This window comes from Musca autumnalis, unplaced genomic scaffold, assembly GCF_047663935.1.
Source record: "Musca autumnalis isolate F117 unplaced genomic scaffold, ASM4766393v1 scaffold_1, whole genome shotgun sequence".
Taxonomy (NCBI): domain Eukaryota; kingdom Metazoa; phylum Arthropoda; class Insecta; order Diptera; family Muscidae; genus Musca; species Musca autumnalis.
In genome coordinates, this window is record NW_027411644.1 from 163,093,077 (window position 1) to 163,115,032 (window position 21,956).

Genomic DNA, 21,956 nt, shown 5'->3' on the forward strand with positions numbered 1-21,956 from the left:
CAGGTGGCCTTGTTTCAACTGAACGATGTTACGTTAATGGTTTCCGTTTACGCTAAGCGTAATATGAAGAAAAATGAAATGGTCGGTTGGTTTAGTTTGGGCCTTAATTCATCGGGACCCGAAGAGGTGGCCCATTGGGTGGATATGCGTGATATGGCCAAAGGTGAACTGCTGGCTCGATGGCATGTCCTTGTGGATTCCTGATTCGAGCAGTTGGGACAATCTTCAAGACGTGGTAGTGGCTTGGGTTTATTGGCCTCTTTTACCACAACGAAGGATAAGTCCAAAAGTAAAAAGTCCAAAGAAGAGGAGGAGGCAGCAGCCAAGCCTGATGTTGTGGCTGTTGATATAGAGACTGGCCTTGAATTGGATTTTGTTTAAAGACGTGTCAACCTTGTCCCTTGTCTCCCATACACAAATATCTACACTTGCCTGCGTCACAGTCAAAATCCAATTCTATTAAAATACAATTTTTTCGAATCAACATTTTTGTGGTCAACAAAAATAAACATTTAATTTGAAATGTTTATGACTAATTTTTGGTAAGTGGGGCGTAAAGCTTAATTGCACTCGCACACATACCCACACATACAACAACAATATTTGTCATTGTAATTTTTACAAGGAAACAAAATGAATTTTTTAGAAAAACAAAACAAAAAACACTAAATGAAAATGAATTTGAATCAAAACTATTTTCTAAAATCGCTTTTTCTCTGTTCCAAGTCATGGTGTGGCTGGAGAAGAAGTAAAGAAATTAAAACAAAAAACAAACTTTTTGGCAACATAAATTTTATATGAGGAAGAAGAAGAACAACAACAACAATTTAGCTTGTAATTAATTAATGAATTCTTTGTCACTTTAACAAATTAATTCTACGCGCACATATTTATAAATATTAAAACTTACTTAAAAATACATTTTTTGGTAACCAAAAATATAAAAGAATGAGAAAAAACAACAAACAAAAATACATAAATTTAAGATAATTTTTTATATTTGAAATTAAAAAAAACTAAGAATGAAACTAACAATACAAATAAACAATTGTTTAGATTTAACATTAAGTCCATAACATTTTTTATACTTTAAAATTAAACAAAAATAATACATAATTACAAATTAATCTATCATAACAACAACAAACATATTCTTAATTACTCAACTAAATATGTAATATGAAAAAAAACTTAAAACAAATCGGGAAATATTTTTGAAGAAAACTATTTTTGGAACAAAAGTTGCCTCTACATTTGTTTCTTAAAGCACTTGGAATGTATTTTTTGTGATAATGCCTAACACCAAGCATATTCAATGGGAATTTTATAACTTGAATTGTTGAAAAAAATTAGTTTGTTGCTAAAACTTTCGTTACACTTATGATTCAATAGAGATTTTTATTTAGATTAATATTGCATTAAATAAAATAAGGATGTATCACGCTCGAAGTATCTTCCTTTCATACTTCAAATATTGGATCCCAGAATATCTTTGGTTTTTTATACTAAACATAATGTTTTGTTCCATAAGAATAGATTTTTAAACGCAACTTGTTTTGTCATGCTTTTTGATATCATCGCTAACTTGATCTTTCAATCGTCCGATCTTGATCTTTCAGGTGGACCGATTCTACTGGGATTCTTACGTGTTGATATTATAATCTTGGTCTTATAGTCGTTCACTGCCGTACCCACTCTTTTTAATTTTTTTTCCAGAGATCACTGTTACGGCTCGTTTTGATCGATCCATTATGTCGAAGTCCTCGGCGTACGCTTACTTACTTAGCTGGCCCATTACAGAGCATTTGTTCTATAAGCCGAACTAAGAAAAGATCTCCAATTGTCTCTATTTTTTGCTTCGCTGTGTGAAATACCGCGCCTTTTCATCCCTTCTTCCACTTGTTTGCTCCATCGATTCTTTGGCCTGCCAGTTCTGCGTGTACCGCCATGGTCCGTACCCATTTTAGTGGGTTCATCATAGCTCATTCTTATGATATGGCCTAGCCAAAGCAATTGTTGTATCTCGATACGTTTATCTATACTGATGTCGTTGTATAGCAGATACAGCTCGTGGTTCATACGACGTCGATATTCTCCTTCAACGCAGATTGGTCCATATATCTTTCGAAAAATGTTTCTCTCAAACACACCAAGCACACCAAGTATAGCAGATACAGCTCTTGGTTCATACGACGTCGATATTCTTCTATAGTTTCAGATCTCGCCACAGATCTTCATCAGTTCCCCTGTTTGGAAAAGTGCTCTTTCCATAACCTTAGCCTGTACCAAAGCCATCACTTTGATGTTTCACTCTTTGGTAGAATTTACGGACTTCATTTTGGCTCCTGTACATCTTGATTTTTTCACACTCCCGCTTTTCCATCTCTCTTTTTTTCCTGCGGAAAAGACGTTTCTCCTCTCTCTTTACCTTTCTCGTGCGCTACGCGTTGCAGCTGATTGTAGAGTAGCCCTATATGCCGCATTTTTCTCTTAAGTAGCAGCACGATATTCCTGGTCATACCATGGAGGTCTCTGGTATCCAAGTATGGATTTTGCGGTTGTTTGCATGGAGTGAACAATATTTTGGTATTGTGCTGATATGTTATCGGGACGAGGAGTGCTTTGATTAAGCAATTGGGTCAGTTGAGTGGAGTATGCTGTGGCTATCTGTTGTGATTGCAGCTTACCGATGTCCAATTTCCGAGTTGTATCTGTTCGCACATTATTTGCTACGTTTAATCTAGTACGCATCTTTGCTGCAACAAGGTGGTGGTCCGAGTCTATGTTGGCTCCTCGGAATGATCGCACATTCAACACGCTTGATGAATGTCTTCCATCTATCACAACGTTTTCAATTTGATTTCTTGTTCTTTGATCTGGAGACAGACAGGTGCCCTTATGAATATCGAGATGTTTAAATCTGGTCCTGACAACTACCATGTTTTTTTACCCCTGCGATGTCTATTAGCCTCATTCCATTGTACGATGTTTCACTGTGGAGATTGAATTTCCCGACTGTTGAGCCAATGATATTCTCCTTTCCAATTTTGGCATTAAAATCGCCTAGAATAATTTTAACGTCATGGGCAGGACAACGGTCATATGTTTCTTCTAAGCGCTCGTGTGAATATATTTTTGGTCTGTTCGTCCATGTCTTCGGTTGAAGCATGAGCGCAGATAAAGCTAATGTTGAAGAATTTTGTTTTTATCCGTATTGTAGCAAGTCTTTCATTCACTGGGGTGAAGCTGGAGATCAGATGTTTTAAACTCCGACTAACTACAAATCCGAAGCCAAACTCATGCTTTGTGTCATGGTAGCTATAATACAGTGCGTCACCTTTAGGTGTTGTTTCGACGCCTTTCCCAAACCATCGTATTTCCTATATGGCAGTAATTTCGGCCTTGTACTTTTCAAGTACACCTGCATCTTCTCTATAAAGAGTGCGAACATTCCAGGTGCAGATTCGCAGATCATTTCTTTCTTTTCTTTCGTTTTTCATAGAAGGCTGCTTTTTTCTAGGGAAGGCTTACTAATCCGACGCCCAAACAAAAGTTTTTAACGTTCTTATGGGTGAATGCGAGGCACATGTTAGCTCTGTACCTTTAACGGGTGTTAAAGGCAGTTCCTCAGATGACATCACGAGGAGGTCAGTGTACACTTGAGATGAAAGAGGGATCAAGATAAATCCTGGGCTTTGCTATGTTAAAGCCGGTCAGGACCGTTCCTTGGTATCTTTCGTCCCCTACATCACCCCTCAGTGACATTATTTCTTTATTGTATATAACGTTATTTGTATCATGGTTCGTATATACTTTAGCATGACCTTTTCCAGCAAGATGTTATATAGGTCACCTTGTCTGAAACCCCCTTTGGCTTTGAAAGTCTTGGTGAGGTTCTTTCCAATTTTAACTGCTGATCAGTTATTGTTACTCTGCATAATTGTATTAATTATGCTGGAATACCAAACTCAGACTTGGCTTGGAACCCTTAACCTTATTGGGTTGTCGAATACGGCTTTATAGTCGACGAATATGTGGTATTACCAAGTTCCCTTCACAATCTTTGCAGGAGAATGTGCCTGTACCATACCCTTCAGCCTGGGGTTTTACACTCTAGTAAAATGTTCCTGCTCTCTCTTTTTTCTTCTGAAAATACGCTTCTCCTCTCCCCTCTTCACCCGATATTTTCTTTGATGCTTCGTGTTGCTACTGACTGCAGGGTTGATCGTATGCCGCCTCCTTCTTTTTAGTAGCCTTACGATACTCATCATGGATTTTAGGTGGTGGTTTTTAGTACCCAAGTATAGATTTTGCGGTTTGAAGAGAGTGGGCTATTCGTTGCCATTGATCTAGCATGTAGACTTGTGCTATCTATTGTGGTTGCAGCTTCTCGACACCTGCACATTCAGTTGGAGCTTCAATTCCGCAGCCCATATGGTGAAGAGTCTAGCTGTCAAGATCTTTGAGATGACATTCAACCTACAGGGTTTGATACTATGCTGCTTTCGGAAACCCGTGTTGATAATCCACCTCGGATAACGTCTGCAACATCACCCATCTTAAACTGCGGTGCTTCCTCCTCGGCTGGAAGAGATCGTAAATGACATTAAGTGCTTCTCTAGGCTGAGTCGCTATCGGTGTGATCAATAAATTGTCGGCTAAAATAATCCGCCCACCTCTTTGGATCTATCACAACCACACCCTTAAACATGGCAGATGTCCGATCATTTTTCCACAGCGCTCTAAAACACCTTAACCATTATCCACAAATCACTACTACCGGTTCCATTGTTACAGCTCTTCGGATACTCGGAAAAAGAGGCTCCGCCTGTGCTCAACGACTAAGAGACTGAGAGATTGGGCAGTTCTCCAAAGCTTTAGTTGGTGAATTCTCTAATTGGTTACGCCATGGTTAAGGAAAGTACGGCGTTTGGAAGTTATGAAGTCGGGTGTTCTATTGATGAAGATGAGGATAGGATGATGTTCACGTTATTCGTCAGACCAGGTGACACGATGGATATATCAGTCTGCTCTAACCCTGATGGTAGTGTCCTAGTTCATGATACAAAATGTGGAGCTCAGCCATCGTTATGTCTCTCTCTTGTCATTCCTAGGATTGAATGACATCATGCGCATTAAAATCTCCAAGGACATTCTCAAAATATGACCTAGCCTAGGTAATCTGTTTTCGATAGACATTTCAAGTACCCTGCATAGCTAAACTTCTCACTAACCTATTCAATAAGGCTAAAGTGGCATCTGTTAGCCTAAATAACACTTCATAAAAAATCTTTGATCTCACAAAATGTGGTTTGTCGAATTCAGCATGAGATATTATCCCAACAACAATATTTTTTGTCACAGTGGATACTATTATGTGACTAAATATGAATAAGTATTATAAGTCCAACAATTTAAAGCTTTGAGCCAATTAAGTTATTTGTCCTATGAATATTTATGATCACTTCGACAATACGGGTGTTAGGTAAATCATGTTATAGGTCCATTTAACAATATGTATGATCATATCAACAATATCCATTGGCTAGTTTATTTTTTGTTGTGTACTACTCCTCAAATCTTTCCAGGCATAACCGCATATTAATCTTAGATGCGACAAGACAACAAACGATAGTCGTTATTTCCATTGAATATGTTTTAAATGGTAAATGCCCACTGTGGAAATATTCTCTGCTTCAAGTGGACTAAAATTTGTTTGTTCCAAGAAAACACTAAACATTTGTCGCCTATAAAACATTTACAAATTTTTTTGGATGTTTCCTAAGCCAAAAAAATATTTGCATAACTACAATTCATATAAAAAAGAAGATACCTACATACATACAGTTGCTCTATACCAGAACCTGCAAAAATCTACTTTATTAATTTTTTGTCAAATTTATAACGGAAACAATTGTCAAAATTTAAAAAAATAGTAGACTCTTGCAGGTTCTGGAACAGATAAAATGTATATGAATTAGTTATTTTTATTTTTAAAAATAATAATAAAAATGCATAACAAAAACACAAAATCGGGTTAAACTCCTCTTCATAAAAAGAATTTTATACTCTAAACGTACGATGCGTTTGTTACAAAAGGAATATTTAGAATGTAAGCAAAATACGTTTTTTGGAATGATTGTAATGGCGACAAAGGTCACCTGAACTTACATACATACATGCATAATTACATACATACATATTTGAAAATACATAAACATACTACCCAAAAAATAAAATGTTATTGCAACGTAGTACCTATCAGAAACTATGAAAAGATACAAAGATAAAATGTTATAACAATTTATGCAACTTCTTATACGCACAATTTAAAGAAGATAAAGAAAACAGAGAGACGGAATATAGAAAATCGAAAGTTGATAACGTTATACATAACACATCAACTACAATATTTTTAAATATATTTCATAGGTATTTTTTTTAAGATACATAAATTCATGGTACAACAATTTACAAGGTAGGGTAGGTTTGAAAATATCAGAAAAAATATGGACTGGGTGTACGGACTTGTACTGGAAAATTACAATGAATACACATAAAACAAGTAACATTGTTTATTTTTCCATTTTATCATTTTATAAGATGAACTAATAAATTTTACTAATTTCATCAAAAACCTCATAAATTTAAATAATTTTTTTTCTTAAACTTACAATATTTTTTATAACTGAAATTTAATATTTCACATTTTATGTAGTTTTGAGGAAATTTATGTATTTGAAATATATATATTTTTAAAGATTTAAAAAATATAGTTTATAATAATTGCACTTATTTTACAAAAGTATACAAAACAAAGCTCGAACTAACTTTTGGCTCTGCTCAAAACATTTGCAACTGAGAAATGTTGTTTTTAAATGTGAAGAAATACTTTTTGTTGTGATAATATATCGGTTATGAGACTTTTGTTTATAATTTGGACATAACATAAACGAATCCAGTTAGCTAAATAAATTAATATATCCTTTGGAATACTGTGCTCTAAGGATAATTGTTAACTACCAAGGCTTTATTCGATATTTAATAGTCTAGAGTACATTTTAGATTCCCGGAACCTCTTATATGTATTTAGATCGATTAAGTTGATCGGGTCAGATAAGAACAAAAAAATATTTGCAAAAAATTACTAGTTTTAAGTGATTATTTTACCAAAATACCCCGTTGTACGACACTTCCGGAGTGTACGTGAAGCGATTTTAATATGTTATAAACACCGTTAGTTCTTGAATATAAAAAATCTCTAATTCTTGCTTCCAGTACAATTTCTGGCCATAAAACTCCTTCAGTCCCCCTATTCTGTAACTTTTTAACAACTTTACTCATTGTTTATTTTACAACAATTTTATTTGTTTGTTTTGTAGTTGTTACAAAAACAAAAGAAATTTTAACAACTTTTCGATCGATAAAAGTTACAGAATGGGTCCACAGATCTATGTATAATAACTTCTACGTTTTGGGTCAACTTATATGTATTCTATTATCTTTCGACATGTGGGCCTATTCAGCAACTTTTTAACGACAGTCGATATTGATATTTTTTCGAGAAACTGTTTTTAACAACATATGGTCTGGAACAGAACCTGCAAGAAGCTACTATCTTTTACTACGATAACAATTTTCACTTTATGTTATCGAAGAAAATAGTAAAAATTAGTAGATTCTTGCAGTTCTGGAACATACCATTAATTAACAACCTTTGTATTTTGTAAACAAATTTTAACAACTTTTGTTAAAAATGTCGTTATGAAAACAACACAAATTGGATTTGCCTTTGGTTTGTGTGTATGGTTTGTTTATGAATATTTCAAAATTGAAAGCTTTTGAAAGTTTATCGACAATTTGTCTACATTTTTACAAAAAATTGGTCTGTTCCAGAACTGCAAGAATCTACTAATTTCGATAACATAAAGGAAAAATTGTTATCATAGTAAAAATTAGTAGCTTCTTGCAGGTACTGGAATTGACCAAATAAAACAAACAAATGAAAGCTTTGTTCCAGAACTAAAAAGTTTTTACAATTTTTACGACTTTTACACATTTTACCCGAAAAACCGTTCCCGTACACAAAAAGTTGTAAAATGTTCACTTCTCTTTAAACAAAAATGGCGCTGAATTACGCTCTCTTTAAAAACTTTTTACTCGACTAATTTGAGCGTGTAAAAAATAGTAACATGGTGCCGGCATCTGATTGACTGGTACGCCAACTTTGACATTTGTTCCATTTGTTTGACGTATTTTCCATTTTTCCGTTCCCGAACTATTTCCAAAAACTTTTGTGTGAGAACAATTTTTTGCAGTTCTCTCTTTTACGAGTTTTACTATTAAAAAGTACTGGAACGAAGCTGAAATTGTTGTAAATTAAAAGTTACAGAATAAGTATAACGATATCCATGGTATGTATCGGATGGTGTTTGTATATATTTATCGGTGTTGAGCATATTTATACTCTCAGCCTTTAGGCTGATACGACCAAGAATGTGCCTCATCGAAATAACAGACAATTTGGAGTCGATTTAGCCATGTCCGACCGTCTCTCTGTCTGCCTGTCCGTCTCTCTGGCTGGCTGGTGCGCACGATAACTCTCGAATGGATCGTATTATTTCACCCAGTCATGTATCAGGTTGGAATATGGACAATATCGGTCCACTTCTTCAGGTACCTCCCACACAAAATTCGGAAAAAGGGAAGTTTAAGAGCTCCTCTCGCGGCCCATTTACAACGGTACAACGGTTTTCCGGAGTAAGTCAATACATCCTGAGATAATTGCCCAAAGCTCCAAAACCCTGCCAGCACATACTAAAATGGCTATTGTGCAATATAACTCGAAAACTTTTTCAAAAATTTCTTCCAAACTTAGTTTAACGTATTTTAATATTTCGAGTCCTTTATGAAGAAGTTTGGTTACTAAAAATGTTTGCTATATTTCAATGATTTGGTATAGCCCTACATTACGGTACCTACAGATTTTAAAGCAAACTCGTGATATATATTGTTTGGTTTTTTTTTGGTCAGTGGCTGATGGTATATCTCCGTCAGCACAGCAGACTGATACTTTCTTACTTGTTTTAACTTCTGTTGATGACCTCTAAGAGATCTGTGTAATAATTCTTATGATTATTTGATCATGTCTTTCAGTAGATGTAGTTTTGTCCATTCACGTCTTTCCCTTCTTATGCGAATTTTTCTATTTTCTTGCTCGGGATCCAGCTCAAGTTTAGATATTGTATTGTTCCTACATACATATTTTTGAACTGCGTTTGATTTATAATTTTAAAAAATAAACATTTTTGTAGTAAATGTAGGTGGGATAAAATGTAATTCTCATGAAAACTTTTTGCACCCTCTTTTTAATTAAAAAAGGCTTATCTTAATTAATATAAAAACATGCATCAATAATAATGTAGTAGATATTCGAACCATGTAGTTTTGAACACATATTTGTAACATTTTAGTTAATAACTGAATAATAATTTTTAAATCTTGAAAATATGGTAAAAAACTCATTACAAAAGTAAATATATTTCAAAACTCAAAATGTCCCTAAAAATAAAATAGTCTCGTGCCAGACTATAAAAATTTTCATGAAAATGTTTTGAGCTTATGGGTAAGAATGGAGAAAGGGAGCTCCTTCATCTCCGCTCTCTCCTAAAAGCTAAAAAAATTTCATGTGTTATTTTCAGTGTCTGGCACAAGAGATAGATTAAATGTGAAATAGACGTCTAAATTGCAAATGTTTGGAGCAGCTGTCATACACAAAAACTTGTATAACATTTCAAATGGTCTGTTCCAGAACTGCAAGAATCTTCTAATTTTTACTATTTTTTGCGATAACATAAAGGAAAAAATGGTATCGTAGTAAAAAATAGTAGATTCTTGCAGGTTCTGGAACAGAGCAAATTTAAATAGAAAAAATTGTAAAAGTGGCAAACATAGGAGATTCTTTTAGGCTCTGTCCAGACCATTTGTGTGTATTTAGTTGAAACATCCGGGCCACAAATATAAGCAAAAAAGAAAAAAATTCTAAAACAGTAGGTAGATATGCCCTACCTTGTTTCATTGTACCACGACGAAAACAAAGATTTTATTTTGTTTGCAATGTTTCTTTTACATAGTTTTTCTAGTTTGTTTTATTATTAAACTATACAACACTAAAAATGCAAAAAACTTCTAATGCGATTTTTTTGAAAGTACATATTGAGACTAAAAACAACATAGTTGGGATTTGCCCTGTCAGATCCAATTAGGATATTGTGGCCTCATCTAAACCGGGCTAAAACTAAATTTTTTTGCATGGCCTTGCTGTCGTTAGCAATATTGTTGCCCTAAACAAGTAGAACTTATCTATTAAACAGACCTTACATATATCTGTTAACGATAGAAAATATTACATAATTTCTGGAATTTCCCCAAAAGAAAAATTTAACAGGTTTGGAGATATGGTGCGAAATGTATAAAAATTATGGAATTTTTAGATATATGTATGATAAAATTTGAGGCAATAAATGTAGCTTTTTGAAGTTCATTATTTCTCAAAATATTTTATTTGCTCCGGAGGTCACAAGAAGATTCGCATTGGTTTCAGAGATATAGCACCGAATTGCTTTAAAAATTCAATATTTAACCATGTTAAGATGGGCCCATAAAATCCAAGTTGGATCTGACAGAACAAAACCCAACTAGAGTTTTTGTCGTTTGGGTCTGTACTTGCAAAAAAATCCTCGGTTCAAATTGTTTGCACAAGATTGCCTTAAAAATGTTGCACAGTGTCATTATGTATATTTTAATTTCGTTTGATTTCATTGACAGTGACAATTTCCTAGATTATTACACAATTTGCTTGAAGTCGAAAGTAAATGATTTCGTTCTTAATTAACACAAAATGAAGCCCACTTCAAAACCGAAAATAGATTATTTCGTTGTTAATAGATGGAGAGTAGAGAATTTTTAAATTTAAATTAAATTTAGGGTGACCCCAAAATTTTTTTTTTTTTGATTTCCTACCCCCTCATGTTAGAACAATATAAGGTAACAGCAATACCCAGCTGACTGAGCTGTGCTGTAACGTTAGTGTTAAATTCAATACGGCATTTAATATATTTATTTTTTTTTTTGATGTACATTAGGGATTATATATTTTTTGAGTGAAAAATATATCATTCCGCAAAAAACTATTTCCCATAAAGACTTCTTCATATCAATGACATGTAACCACCTCCAAGTCCGAACGACGTGCCGCACACTAAAACACCGCTTATAGAGGCGGTAAAACAGTTGTTAATATGTGTGATATTTTATTTTGATATTTTGAGCCCTATATAGCTATATCAAAATCCGATCCGATTTTTAAAATGTTTTGTAGAAATAGTTTTTAGCCACAATAATGAATTGGTATTGGTATAATAATAATGGTCATCGATCGGACCATAAAATTTCATATATATAAGGTTTTTGGATGAAATGGAAAAGAATTGGAGGATAGGAAATCCAAAAAAAAGAAGTCTGGTTTTTTTGGTTCACCCTAATGTACATATATAAAATTCTCCAAGACTTTCATGATGTCCGAAATTAAACTCCTCCAAAAGGAGATCTTTAGCTACTTGAGAATAGATCGTTAGCTACTTTTTATATAGAAACTTTGAGGAGACGGGGACTCAACGGGACTCATCAAAACCCGAAATCTCAAAAATGATGACGTTTTGGTACACAATATAATAGTAATAATTGGTGGCTTCTATTATTAATGTCTTTTTTGAAACTAAAATACCGCGATCGGGGTACTAAAATCTGACCCGATTTTTATAATTTTTTGTAGAAGTCGTTTTTAGTCACAACAAAGAACTGGTAAAATTTTTTCATCGACTGGACCACAAATGCGACCTTTACAGGATTTTCATCAAAATTCAACTTTGGTCCCATATATGGTGGAAGAATGAAGGTGATACACTAATACCAACCGATGTCTTCATGTTAACATGTTAACGTTAACCGATCGCCATAAAATTTAACACGGTGCACCTGAGGTTATCTCTGCTAATATATTAAACAATGGCTACAGGAATTAAAACTTATAAAATATTCAACCCGATCCAAATAGTGGTCACAATCTGAAGTGAAGTGAAAATGTTTAACTTTTGTGGGGAAGATACCTGAAATGCCGATATAATCCATCTTCGAACTTGATGTTATTTGAAAGAAATATTCCATAAGAACTACATTTTGTAAAAAAAATCAAAAAGATCATCGAGCCAGCCTTTTCTTCACTTATTCGATTGTTTTATTGGTTCATCCATCATATTCAAACTAGATCTATGATTCGAAAAAAATATGAAACAAACCAACTAATCCGTTCGAGAATTATAGTGTAGCGTCCAAAATTACTATTTCAATGAGAAACATTTTTAACCGTAGCAATGTGTATGTACTAGCGTGACGACTTTTTTTAGAACATCATACCCAGCCAGCATTTTTTTAAAATTTTAATCAAATTCGAGTATTTTTTGATCCGACTGCACGATTAAAAAGCTGGAATATGAGCTCATTTTCTGATCGGTAGGAAAACATAACCTCAGGCGACTCGTCTAAGCAAATCACAAAGGAGTCTTCCTCTGCATTAGTTTCGAGTCATTTTTGCCCATTTTCTGATAGTATATAAAGTCTTTTTCAAGTCGTATTTCAATCATTTATTGGTGATTTGTTGATTACTTTGTGACTCTTTTTCGAGTCTTTTTTGGGTCATGTTTGTAATCGTTTATGAGTCTTTAGGGAGCCATTTATTAGACAAAATAAATTAAAAGAAATTTCTCTTTATTCTTTTTTGTTTCTTTCCTTTGTTTTGTTGTCTTTTTCTGCTTTGTTATGTCTTTTAATTATTCTTTATGTTGCGCGGTGAGTATACTGCTTCTTCATTTCACTTGGCAAAACCTGAACATGTGTTGTGTTTGTCTATACTCTTATACGTTACATTTATATCAAAGTTTTGTAGAAAGTGTATATGAGAATTATTTACAACCAAACAAAAATAAAACAAAACAATCAGTTTTTAATCACCTAACTGTTCAAAATATGATCAGCATATACATAATTATAATCACTTCTCAAACACCTGTATGACCCTTTTTTGATTAAGCATTTTTCAATCTTCCAGATGATCAAAATGTGACAATAAATAACAAAAAATTGTCACATTTTAAACACCTCAATGATTTATTTGTGATTGCTACACATTTGTTGTTGTATTTTAAATTGAACTCTTTTTAATCATTACAGGGAGTCACTTTCGAGTCCCTTTCTGATCACACAAGCGACTTAATCAATTTTTGATCACCAAAAGGACTCTAAAAAGACTCCCCAATGTGATTTTTGAAAAAACAGTCTTCTAAATGCTATCTGGGTATCTCTGTATCTGTTCCACGTGCTGTCGGTGTGTGTTATTTTGCTCACTAACACAATTAGAAAAGAGAACATTTGTTTTTGTTTTGAAAAATTGCAGGCTCACAGCCCTGGTTGCTTAGGGAGATTGCAGATGTTTAGGATCTGCTTCAACTTCTCACTGAAGTGACGGAAGGCACAATTGAGATAGTTAGTGTCATCTCTCGAGCCGCTTGTTCACTATTGATAATACGTGCTCATAAATGATGCACAAAGAAGTAATCGATGTTTGGCGATTTAGTCGACCAATGGAGCCCATCTTCCATGACAACGTAAAGAAGGCGATCCTGTAAATGGTATCCAACGATCATGGTGTGGGGTGACCTTTTTCTTCCAACATTTGCTGCAATCGAAGAACATTATCGGTATTCACGCTTGTTGTATTGGCAATAATCATCACAATTGATCGCCAAAGGTTAAACTTGTTTAAGCGTTGTCATCTTTCAATTTGAGGTTTCCTGATACTTCTTTATAAGAAGCATTTTTACCAAGTGCAATTAATGTAGTGTTTTACTTTATTCTTACTTTTAATTCACGATTTTTATCGTTAATAACTTAACAAAATTTATCATTGTCACCAAATGCAGAATTGTGTAATGTTAAGGGGATTGCATTTATCCATAATTTTTTATTTGAATAGTTTTTGTTTAATTGATAAACATTTTACCACAAAACAACTACACACGATTGTAGCTGAGAAAGACAAAACCCATAAACATAATGATATTGCAAACCTATGTCAGTATTTTAAAGGAAAAGTGTTCAAATGGTTATAAACAAAATTAATCTTATAGAGTTATATAAAAATACAGATCAAGATGATATTAATGATGACGAAGAAATGCATGCCAGCTAAAAGTATAGAATAGAATGAACTAGAAATACATACATATATACAATATACACCATATACTTACATACATAGATACATAATCACAGATAATCATGACGTTTAAAGTTACATACATTGTTAGTCAAAAAAATAATAATATATTTTGTACTTTATTTTCTACAAATATTGTATTTTCTACAAAATCGATTTTTAATCAATATTTTTAAGTAGATTTATGTTATATACAATGTGTACGTACATATGACGTACATACATATAATATAAATCACACATACATATATTGAATAGACCACTGGGTGGTATTATTAATCAATACATACATATATGACATTATTCATACGCTACATAATCCGAATGCAAATGTGACCTTTGTTAGATAGATTAGAAACAAGTTTTTTATTAAAAAAATATTGAAAATGTATATGTTTTCATACACTTGTTAATGAATGATAATTATGTAACTGGTTAAAGCAAAGTGAGGCTTTTTTAATACACTATCGTTTAAGTAGCCATCCTTCAATGATAGTTTTAATATTTATGAAGAAATTGAAACAACTTCGTGTCACTACCCACCACCTTAGAAAATACCCCTTTATTAAAATGAAAACAAATTTCATTTATATGAACAACTTTGAATTATCATGTCAAAAATGGTATAATGATTGCTGAATTTAAATCGACAAATTTTGGCGTGGCATTAAAAACAAGTATGCTAATTATTATAAACTGAAGTGAATGCGAAGATCAAACGGTTCGAGATTTTTTTTCATAGCTGATATACAAATTTAAACAAGTAGGGTTTGAATGTCATTTATTTTAACATACCTCTTTTACATTGATATGAGGTGAGTTATTCCACGGCTTTAACTCCTTATTGGAATAGAAATGGCGAAAAATTCCCTCTAGCTTCTACATATTCTAAAAAATTAATTTAGGTATATGTTTTAATAAAAACTTAAATTTTGCAGGTGATTCCACAACTTATACAAATAATTTTTGGAAAAGTAAAAAGTTGTTATTTTTTCGAGAACAGTCTTCAAAAGAAGCCAAAATAGATTAGGTAACGCTGAGAAGATGGCCGATGACATGTCCATAAGGACATTCACCTAGCCCAAAGTAATTCGATCGTGCGCTCTTCTAGGTTAGGTTAAAGGATGTACAGCTGCTGTTGATTGTTGAAATCCACTTCACTCGGACAACAGAGAGGTAAGGAAGAGAAAGGGAGTTAATTGAACTTGCTCAGTCTAGGACGATCCGCCCCATAGGCACTTAAGACTCCTCCAATAATGAACAGGGCTGCGGGATTTATGATGGAAAAATAAGAGAGAGAGGTACTATGTCATGCCCCCAAACAGCCTACATATGTCGTTTGACTGTCAGTCTAGGACACCGACAGAGAAGGTGCTCGATTGTTTCAGTCTCTTCCACATCTGCAAATAGCACTGCAGTTGCCGTTAAGTTTCTACGAGTGTCTGATGTTCAGTTTTTCACAATACACACTAGCTCCCGTGCCTTCTTATATCTTCGACCCATCAGTAAAGATTTATAGGCAATTATGACGTTGTCTGTCTACTCCCCTCTATCAAAGTCCAGACATGAAGACATTTTGGCGGTTTTTCCTAAAGTTTCACTTTCACCATTGACCGACTTCCTTACGGAACTCTCTCCAATGTTTGAATTGATTAGTCTGCTTCCCAGTAGTCTATCAATCCAACTGGTTAGAAAAGAGCAAAGACTAATCCATCTGTAGTACTTCGGTAAGGAGTGGCTTAGCTTCCCAGCCTTGGGAATATGTATCACTGTTACCTCCTTCCATAGTACAGGTACGTGTGTCAATAGCTGACAAGCCCTAAAAATGACCTTGGTATGGTAATCAAGATAGGGGTGAGGAGATTTAGAGGGTTGAAAAGCATTGATCGCCCAAGAAATACTTATTAACTTATCAACAAAGACTCTCTCGTCAGGAGTGTAGGCTCTATTCGTATCAATACTAGGATAAAAATTTGCATCCATCCACCCCGGAAAATGGTCCTTTGCCAGTAGATCTAGAATCTATAAAACGGAGTTCGTCGACGTACCATCTCTTGGCTTGATGCTCACAATAGGTTTTGGATACTATGAATTCACCTTGCGAAATCTTGAGCTTGCATTAACCCCCTCTATTGCCTTCCTCTCTCAATTGCCCTTTCTTACCGCTCTCTTATACTTCTTGAAACTATTCTTGTATAAGTCCCCATTTGTACAAAGTTTGGTCATGTCGAGTTTGCAGTTATCTATTTACCAGATTTCTGCAAATTCGGAACTATAACTCTTCCAGATCCTGTTTCCCCAGCAGCTTTCCGTTTATCAGATTTCTGAAAAATTCAGAGCCTCAGATCTTTTCCAGATCCTGTTTTCCCTGCAGCTTTATTAGCATTCATAGGCGGAACTGTCACACTGGCTGGAGCCTTGGGTGGCTGTTTCGTCTGTGTCTGGACCTTCGTCTTCTCCGACGGCTTGGGAACTGGAGCCCACTTGGTGGAGTCCCACCGTGTCGTTGGGGTCAATAGAGTGATCCATACCTTCATCCACAGCCTAATCCACTAATGCCTCCTGTTTGGGAAGGACAAGACCGTGGACACCGACCGAAGTTCCATGATCACATGGGTTAGAGCTCCCTAGAGAAACTGAGGAGGACACCTCTCTGTTTGATTGAGATTGGACGACCGTAGTGTACATCTCATCGTCCGACAGAAGGATGTCTTCCCAGTTGCTTGCAGGACAACTTTTCCGACTTAGACCTAGAGACGCACTTCCCCTGAGTGACTGAATTAAGTCACTCACAGCGTTCATAGTCGGTGTCAAGCAGTCGTCCCCGTCACATTTGTGTCATTTTTACCAGGTGCAGCTTTGTTGTGGTCTTCAACAAAGGTGTTTTATTTTGTTTTGAGGTTTTTTGGTTTTAATTTCATCCCTTGAGAATTTGTGAATGGGGGAATTGAGGACGGTCATGGCATAGCCCTCCACTACCATGATTAGGACTTGGCAATTAAGCCTACTGCTTGTTGAGGCGCTCAGGTATCAACGAGGTTCCATTGTATTATAGTCGATGACCCGGCTGAAAACATGAAATACCGGTGGGTATGGTCGCTTAATACCTCGGTGTTAGGAGATCTCTGTTTAAGTAGCTGATCACTACCTAATATATGGCGCTCGTCCCACAGGTGTACTTTGATATATTCAGTATGCCTTGTTGGTTTGCGACGAGATCCCACCCCCTTTGCCGAAAGCGGTTTGGGACCAGCTATGACAGAGTGCAAACTTTGTCCAGTTTGTTTTGGATTTGCTTGGGAAGATGGTCTTTGGGAGGCTTACCGGAACCTCTACTGGTATCGATCAATGATGGCGGCTTCCTGTTTGCCGGGTCCGGAATTTCTTCTCAGAACTCCCAGACACTGCAGTAGATTTTCATGTTCTTTGAGTTCACTTAGTCGAGCTATACCAAAGGATTCTCGGATGCATCTCATTTGCGTAGTTCTTGACGCGGTTTGCCAAAGCATTTGAAGTTGGGGAGTTATTTTTGTTCTTTGTCGTCTTTCAACTGTTCAGCTTCTTAAGAGATCTCAACCTTTTCACCGCTTCCGAAAAAGTGGAGTGGGTGTTCATGATCCCTTCCGAAACATCCTCCGGTGTAGCCTTGTTGCTCATCTGTTGCTTCTTGAGTCCCAGACAGATGTTTCCTGTGTGTTGTGAGCTTGCAATGCTCATGCTCAATTCATCTTGTGAACCTCCTCCTTAGTTGAAATTTCTCGACGGTTGTATTTGTTTGCTGTTGCTATAGAATTCGGAGTCTGGGTCGCTAGCTGTCTCTGAAGGCTAGGTAGAGCTTGAACTTCCCCTGAGTTTATCAGTATCCGGAGCAAGTTGAGTTGAGACGCCCAGCAAAAAATTCGTTTCCTTAAATTGTAAATTTTTTTAAATAACAGGCCTTCGGCCGGGGTTTAAATCTTTCTCCTGTGAACAGGAGCAAATCTAGGGCACGGGAACAAGATTTTTTTAACTTAAAATGTTTCTCTTAGTAGCTGGTCTTTAACCAAGGGAATTTTTGAACTTCAAAGGACCATATCTCGAGAAGTATTTTTTTCCAAAAAAAAAAAAAACAACATATATATTGTCGTGATCAGGAAGGTGAGATATACCTGTAATAAAATTAATCCCCGATCGGAGCTGAACGGCTCAGCTCACCTTATGTCCAGTATCCTCCTCCTTGTATTTGCCCTTAAGCTGCGTACTTATAGAAGTACCTTCGAACATAGATGCCAAGACCAAATCAGTGGGGGAGATTTGCTCATGATCGCTGGACAACGACAAAAAGTGACTTGTAAGAAAATCAACAAAACCCGCCGGTACTCTGTTATTAGTCTGTGCACGGCAACTTTAGTACATTTTCCGACTTGTCATACTCACGTCAGTTTATAAAACATAACTAGTAGAATTATATCAAAATTTGTAATCACTTAAGGGAATAGTGGCATCTTGAGAAAAATGTAAAAAAAACCCTTACACAAATTAACCCGAACAAAATAAAACATATTTTAACATAACATTATGTCATTGGAATATAAAAGCTTTAAACCTAAACCAAATGAAAACAAAAAACAAACAATTTAAATTAAAAATTATTTTTAAATTGAAAACACCTTTAAACATTTCAAAATAATCTTAGTGGATGTTTAATGTTTTTTTATATAATAAAGAAAATTAAATCAACCAAAAAATAAAAAATTAAACACACATAAATTAAGTAAATTATTTTTCTACCTTTTTAAATGTTTTTTATGTATAACATACTTTATATATATTTTTTTAATAAAACATAAAAAATATGAAAATTCAAATATATTTTTTTAAGAATAAATACTAAGTTTATTGCATTAGGTAATCTAAATGTATGAATTATTTGATACGGCATTCAATTGTTATTGAAAAATTGGAACAAGAACAGGAATTTGTTAAGTTACATGTGTTCGCTGCAAGAAATTAACGAACAAATGGATGAGAACAAGTAATCCCCCCTTTTAACCACTAGACTATTTTTGTAACGCTTTAATTAACACCTTAATCTATGATAAAATTAAATATAAAAATTAATATTTTTATAAATTGGCAAACTTAAATGCAAATTTTTTATCCTAAAAACAAATATCATAATCATAATTTCTTATAAAAATTATAAAATTGGAAAAAGCACTATAATTAACTAATGTGTTTTTTAACAGAGACTGTCTTTATAAAACAAATTGGTAACGAATATTATAACATAATCTACTCTAAAGCTAAATAGCTAATTAATTATTTTGTGGATGAGAGGAAGTTGGCTTTATCTAGACGTGTTGAATTTAATTAACCTATTTCCAAACTATACTGTTTTGTGTATTTTTTCAATAATCCTTGCCTCAAAACCAGAAAAATCAATATATTGATAATGAATTTGAAACAAACATACAGAACTACACATTTTAATGAAAGAATAGGACATGAATGTTTTTTGTAAATCTCCTTAAAAGTCTTCAAATGTTAAGATTTATCAACTATTACATTTTGGCCGCAAGGTACCAAATTTCGTAACGAAATTATTAACAAATAAAAATTTTCAATTTTTGAAAATTTTCAGTAATTCTTTCGTAATTACGATTAATTACGGTAATTACGATAACGCAAAACTTGTTTCATTAGGAAATTGTAAACATAAATTCCCGATTGAAATTATACAAAAATATAAACTAACTAAACTAAATTATCGATATGTTGGTTTTTGATAAAAATATAATGATCAAAACATAAAATGTTATTAATTTAACTACACAACATGGAAAATCATATAAATAATTTTTGCCTTAAATTTAATTTAACTACCACGCTTTTCATAGGTCAACATATAAATTTTATAAAACTTCTAAAATAAAACGTTTTTTAACTGCACCATTGAAATGTTTTTAAAAAAAATCTAATAACTTTTTTTTATAAATATATCATTTTTTATAAACAAATTTACGTTTATTATAAGCGATAAAAGAACAAATTTTTTTAATATTTGATATTTCTGTGGAATCTCTGTGTATGATCGATCCATCAAAGCAAAATCTATACACATTTATTAAATAAACAATAAATTAAAATGAAAGAAAAAACATAATAAATGGAACCAAAAAAATATACCAAAAAAGTAATATTTGCCAATAATAAAAACAACAACAAGAAAACATAAAGAATAATACAAATGGAAAATTTAATGCAAACCATTTAACAAATAAAAATAAAACTTACTAAAAACTATATCAAATTTTGTTAATAAAGTCTTGATAAAAAATATTACACACAATTGTTGTTTTTATTTCGATTTTAATAACCCAGCAAAAAATATTTGAAGCAGTAAATATGTTCATGGCTTCTATAGCGCTTCCTATTCCTCACTATTTGGGAAGCGCGTTTGAGCGCTCCTCAGTAAAGCAGGTGAGAGGGTAAGCGTAACATTGTGCAGCAGTGGAAGTGTGCCAGACCACGAAACCAAGGGTTCCCGTAACAGAAATAAACATACATCTTATAGTTTGGATTTTACGATCAGATTTATAGCATTCCGGTTAACATAATGTTAAAAGTGATCGTTAAATTTCAAAGAGGACCTTATTAGCATAAACTTTTAATGTGAACATTATGTTTTTAATGCCTTCAAATTGGTTTATATTGCATTTTCAAATTCGTCCAATAGTAAAAGAAAACATATAATAATGGCCCATAAATTGTTAACACTTCCACAACTCTCTCCTTATAAAGGGTCAGGTTATAGGCCCAATATTATCACGCATTTTGGAAGGTCATATCTATCTGGTCTTAGGCACAACTCATCATGAGTTGTGCCAATCGGTCTTCGGCAATGATCAGATTGATAGCTCTACGTTTTGGACGGTCAATGAGGACGCCCCTACTAGAATTAGCGGAGTGTGCCACAGTTCCCCAGGCATAACCATCATGTCACCTGGTCTGACAAATGATGTCACCTGGCAACCCGTGGTTTCACTTGGGTCGGACCATCTCTCCATAATAGTCTTCATTAGCAGACCGCCCGATTTCATTTCAAAGCTAATTGACCTAGTTTCAGAGGGTTCACTGATCACCGCTTCAGATAACTGCCCAACCCCTCTCATGTTCGGGTAGCAGAGAAGGCGTTCCGATACATCATAACAGCTGCAGCCGATCTCTATATACATGCTAGTCGAATACCCGAATTGATACCAAACATCCCAGCATAGGCGACGGGATTAGCAAATAAGGGCAATGAGCTTCGTCGTGTCAACCCCAGTGATCCCAGAATCAGGGAGCTGACATTGGAAGTTAACAGCTTGGCCGGTGAGCATAAGCGGAACAAGTGGTTGAATCATCTGAAGAGTTGCAACATTGGAGCCGGTATTAGCGAATTCTGGGCAGCGGTTAAATCACTTATCCAGCAAATCTTCTCTCAGTACAGATTGGGATACCTACAGGGTTAATTTCAATAAGTACAAGAGTGAAATTAAAAAGTCTAAACAGAGATCTTGGGCTTGCTTCGCTGAGTCCATAGAAGGTGTTAACGAAGCTGCCAGGTTTCGTAAGACTCTATCCAAGGATCCCAAACCCA

At 34.4% G+C, this 21,956-nt stretch overlaps 1 protein-coding gene across 1 annotated transcript in view; it reads left to right on the plus strand.

Moving 5' to 3' along the window:
- Syt14 (Synaptotagmin 14) overlaps positions 1–20,550 on the plus strand; it is a 65,756-nt gene extending 45,206 nt beyond the window's left edge. Inside the window, exon 9 of the mRNA XM_073958827.1 lies at positions 4–20,550. Coding sequence (XP_073814928.1) covers positions 4–204 — 201 coding nt within the window. The 3' untranslated portion in view covers positions 205–20,550. The remainder of the gene's footprint in view (positions 1–3) is intronic.
- Positions 20,551–21,956: the final 1,406 nt, after the last annotated feature.